Consider the following 5,291-nt stretch of genomic DNA (forward strand, 5'->3'; position numbering starts at 1 on the left):
GGTTCCTAGTAGTCACTTCTTTATTTTGCAAATAGTCACTTACCATCTGTTTAGGAGTCATTTCCAGAATGTTGTAAGGTACTGTGGGTCCTCAGGCAATGGGCACGCCAGGAAGAGGCATGAATAGTGAGGACCTCCCCCCGCCCCCCCCTCGCAACGCACGCGCACACACACACCCTGACATGTGGGTGAGTCAGGTGGTCCAGCCCCCACCCAAGGCAAAATCTGCCCTTTCCTCGGTGTCCCCAACTGCCAGTCAGTCAAGCCACTGTGTGAACTTTCCAGAGACAGGAAAGTCAGCTGCATGGGGAGGCTCCACGTCTGTGGGATGTTGCTGCACATGCCAAAGTCAAACCTAATGGCGTTGTCTTACCTTCCCCTCCAATCTGTAAGGTGTGTCACAGTCTGGAGCAGCTACAAGAATGTCTGAGACACACAGAAAAGAATGTCTGAGACCATAATTCTCCTCTTGGGAGGAGCGGTAGGAATAGTGACAGAAAAAGTCAGACTCTCGAGGGGCCTCCGGGACTCGTGTTATAGCAAAAAGCCTAACTTGGCTGGTGGAGATTTGCAATAATGGTGATTTTTAATTTGGGCGGGGGGGGGGGGTAACTGGGGAGGGAACCAAATCAGATTGTCCTGTGGGAGAGGAATTAACCATTAGGTTTTTATGTTTATTAAAAAGAGACACAGGCTGCTTTTTAAAAAGCAGTTGAGCAGCACTCTTGTTTGTGCCATTTCAGTGAAGCAGCTGAGTTGTTTTTTTGCTAGGTCATCATCAGCAGAGGTTCTTGTGTGATTATGATGGGAAGTGCTGGCTGGCCTCTAGTAAACCTGCAGTTTACCATTTCTCCACTGAAACACCCAGTAGTGCTCAGTCATCATTTGTTTAGCAGAATTGCACTGGGCGCCTGCCGCAGGCCATGCGCCATGCTGTTAAGAGGGCCTGTGCAGCCTTCAGAGGTCATACAGGAGGGTGCGGGAGATAACCATAGGGCAGTGAATGCCACCATAGGGGTGTGCATGGCGTGCTGCAGAGGCCTGGAGGGACGGCAGCCGCCCAGACTTGGGTGATGTGTGCGACACCCAGAGGAGGTGATCGTTAGACTGAAACCTGGCATGTGGCCCAGGGCATCCCCACTTTTCACATTTGGGTTCCCACCCCTACCCCAGTTCCCCCACATCTAAGACAGCTGGGCTCACGGAACATGACTGGTGGAATGATCAGTGCTGGTCTCTTTGTTTCTGGAAGATTTCTCCCTGGACGATGGCAGCTACCATTCAGGCAATGGAGAGGAAGATCGAATCGCAGGCTGCCCGCTTGCTCTCCCTAGAAGGTCGAACAGGGATGGCCGAGAAGAAGCTGGCGGACTGTGAGAAGACGACCTTGGAGTTCGGGAACCAGCTGGAGGGCAAGTGGGCCGTGTTGGGGACCCTGCTGCAGGAGTACGGGCTGCTGCAGAGGCGGCTGGAGAACATGGAGAACCTGCTGAGGAACAGGAACTTCTGGGTCCTGCGGCTGCCCCCGGGCAGCAAGGGGGAGGCCCCCAAGGTAAGCTGGGCACCTGGGGTGGGGCAGCCCGAGGGGCTGTGCCTATAAACGTGGATGGCATGCGTGACACCTGTGCTTCCAGTTGCCCATGACTTTTGATGACATGGCTGTCTGTTTCTCCAAGCAGGAGTGGGGCAAGCTGGACGAATGGCAAAAGGAGCTGTACAAGCACGTGAGGAGGGGCAACTACGAGACACTGGTCTCCCTGGGTAAGGCCTGATAGTCGTTTCTCTGTTCGGTGTTATTTGGGGAGTCCTCAGATCTCTCTTTTCATGCTGGTGGGTTTTATCACAAGGATATATAAATTACTGGAAACTTGGACCATGCAAAGAGTTATCTCTTCATCCTAAAGATGAGCAGTGGGTGACTGAATTGTAAGGTCCCTTCCACCTGGCGAAATTCAGAGGATACCAGACCGAGGTGGGGTGGCCCCTCACCTAACCAGGGGTGGAGCAAGGCTGTTTCCATTCCCCTGCTGAGGCTTAGAGAAGGCACCTACCACTGACTCCAGGAGCTCATCCACCCACATTTGAGAAAGGCCTTCTCTTTAGCTTTCTCTTACTGAGAGATGTGGCCTTGACTGTGACGCTCCTCTGGGTCAATGGAGAATGTGAGCAGACCATGCTTCTTGCAGCCAGTACTGTCTTCATGCTCGAGACTTTGCTCCCCCAGACCCTGGGGCTGTTGCCACTCTCCTCATGGGATACCCCAGAATTGCTGGGCTCTTTCTTCCTGGGCTCACTTCCTCTCGGGGTGTTTCTGTGACCCCAGACCTGAAGGCAGTGAGCATCCTTAGTGAGGATGGAGCAGGTGAAGGTGTGATGTTATATTTCAGTTTGCAGAAATGTATTGCTTCTTAATGTAGAGACTATACCAGAGTTTCTTCACCTTGGCACTGCGGCATTTGGGGCCAGATGATTCTGTGTGGTGGGGTAGCAGCATCCTGACCTCCTCACAAGGTGCACCTCTCCTCCAGCCCTCAGGCCTGACAACCAAAAATGTCTCCCTGGGGATAGAATTGCTTGTGGTTGAGAACACTGCTCTGTGTCAATCAGGAAATTTAGTGTCTTGGCCATTCTGGGTTTCCCGGGCTGCTATCCCCAGCTCTGAATGGAAGCACGTGGCAAAAGCTAACCTTTATGTCTTTCCTCAGACTACGCCATCTCCAAGCCCGAGGTCCTCTCCCAGACTGAGCCAGGGAAGGAGCCATGTGGCTGGCGCCGCACAGCCCCCAAGGTTCCAGATGTTCCTGTGGACCCGAGTCCAGGTGAGGAGCTGGGCGGGGGCCAGGGAGCCCCCGGGAATCTGATGGAAACAGAGGAGTAAAGGTCCAGAGAGGGCATGGCCTTCTAAGTTTTGTTTTGTAGTTGAGTTATGACCTATACCCTATTCAGCTAACACCCGGGAATACGTCTGAGCGTGGAAACAGATGGCAAACCCAGACTTTTAGGAAAGAAATAGAACCACCCAGACTTTTAGGAAAGAAATAGAACCAGTAGCACTGAATTGGTGAAAGTGAAGGAAGGACATTGATAGGAAGGTAGGCGTCTATTGAAGACAACATTGAGTTTCATGAAGAGTCAGCCTCTCCTCCGTCCCAGAACCACATCTCATTGAAGTTCATTAGTTGTCTCAGAACATTAACCCATTAGCCACATAGTAACCACACATTTGCTATGGTTTAGAACCAGATTGATTCAAGGAGAATCTGAATACCAGGTATCGCTGTCTCAGATTTTCCTGGAGCCAGTCAGCACCTTTGAAAGTTAAGGAAAGGACGGGTGGATGTGTGAGTCAAGCCACATGACTGAAGTAAGCCTGGCGGGGCTGTGGGGCAAATGACAGTCTGTCCCTTGACCAGGGAGACCCGCCTCCTCCTCGTCTGTCCCCCCATGCCTGGGCTTCCCTTTCTTCCCTTCACCTGTGTTGCTAAAGAATCTTACTGTGTGTGATTTGTGGTGACTGAAATGTGTCTGCTGTGTTTGCCGTTTCATCGCGACTATACTTTCACTTTTCCAAGGGCAGATGGTGTACAGAACCAGCCACACCGTCAGTGGTCAGAGCATTCACCTGTTTAGGTGCCTACGACAGCCTGAAAGCTAGAGGACAGAATGACAAAGAGGGTTATGACACAGGATCTTGCAGTTTCTTAGTCTGGGTGGGAGGTTCACAGTGGGCTTGTTTTGTTACATTTATAACATGAATGGTTTTTTGTGTTTTTTTTTTATTGATTTTTCACAGAGAGGAAGGGAGAGAGAGAAAGATAGAAACATCGATGAGAGAGAAACATCGACCAGCTGCCTCCTGCACATCTCCTGCTGGGCATGTGCCCGCAACCCAGGTACATGCCCTTGACCGGAATCAAACCTGGGACCTTTCAGTCCGCAGGCCGACACTCTATCCACTGAGCCAAACCGGTTTCGGCAACATGAATGGTTTCTATACCATCGTTAATAAGAGTGAAAGGGGATCTGGCCAAATCGCCACCTTCTGTTTAGAATAGTTGCTATATGAAAATACATTATTTAATTGAAAAACAAAGCAAAACACACTTATAGTCCTCACCACCCCATCTGTGCATCTGCCAGCATCTGTGCCCAGTTCTCTCTTGGCTCCTGTGACTTATGACAGACTGACAACCCTGTGGTCAGAGACCCTCCTCCACTGGGCACTCATTCCCATCCAGGCCACCTTCTCAAGGACTGCGGCTCAGCACTTGTTACCTGTCTCCCTCATCCCCGCCAGCATCTACCCCTGCTCATTCCCCGAAGCCTCTGCCCCACACTCCCTGCTGCCTCCACCCTGTCTTCCCACTATCCAGCCCTTTCTCCTACTCCTGTCAAGGCCACTGGGACCTCCATGGTGCTAACAGTCCATCACCCTACCTGCCCTGTTGGTGACATTTGCCATTATTGATCCTTCACTTCCTAGATGCACTTTGCCTGACAGGACATCCTGCCCGCCCTGATGTTTACCCCCAACTCACTCACCACTTTTCCTTTGCTGTGTCCCGTTGCTCTTTCTGACCTAACCGTCTTCCTTGCTGTTCCCCCAGCGCTCTAGGTACCGATCGCCGAGACTTTGCGCCTGCTGTGTCCTCTGCCAGGACGGCTCTTCATATGTTTTCCTGCTCAATTCATTCCCTCCTTCTGGTCTCTGCTTAAATGTGACTTTCCCTAATCACCCTACTTGAAGGTGCAGCCCACTCCCCGCCTGGGAGTTCCAACTTCCCTTTCCTGCTTTGTTTCATGACAGATACCATCATCTATTGTTATATTTTACTAGAGGCCCGGTGCACAAAAATTTGTGCAGGGAATGGTCCCTAGGCCTGGCTGGCAATCAGGGCTGATCAGGTTCCCCCCTCCCGCCTCTTCCTTCCCTCACTGCCCACACACCACTGCCACGTGTTTTACCTCCTGGCCTCCCCACCTCCTCCTTCCTTCGCTCTCTCAGTCCCCCACCACTGCCACTGGTCTCCCACCATGTTCCGTGCCGCCCCCTGGTGGTCAGTGCACACTATATCGAGCAATCGAACTCCCGGTCTCCCGTTTGAACTCCCAAGGGGACTATTTGCATATTAGCTTTCGATTACATAGGATGTTATAGTGGAGCGACATAAATATGGAATGATGACAGCTAATCATACTTCTTTACAATCGGATTCCACACCCTGAAATCTCAAGCTTTTATTTAATGCCTAATGTTCTTTACAATGACATCAAACAATGAAGGCTTTTGT

At 51.4% G+C, this 5,291-nt stretch overlaps 1 protein-coding gene across 3 annotated transcripts in view; it reads left to right on the forward strand.

The window, feature by feature from the left end:
- ZNF746 (zinc finger protein 746) overlaps positions 1-5,291 on the forward strand; it is a 20,921-nt gene that overhangs the window by 1,232 nt on the left and 14,398 nt on the right. For all 3 annotated transcript variants that reach the window (XM_015572707.1, XM_015572706.1, XM_006777152.2), the window contains exons 2-4: positions 1,253-1,552; positions 1,680-1,761; positions 2,706-2,819. In XM_015572707.1, coding sequence (XP_015428193.1) covers positions 1,253-1,552; positions 1,680-1,761; positions 2,706-2,819 — 496 coding nt within the window. The remainder of the gene's footprint in view (positions 1-1,252; positions 1,553-1,679; positions 1,762-2,705; positions 2,820-5,291) is intronic.

This window comes from Myotis davidii, unplaced genomic scaffold (assembly GCF_000327345.1).
Source record: "Myotis davidii unplaced genomic scaffold, ASM32734v1 scaffold49, whole genome shotgun sequence".
In the NCBI taxonomy this organism is placed as follows: Eukaryota; Metazoa; Chordata; class Mammalia; order Chiroptera; family Vespertilionidae; genus Myotis; species Myotis davidii.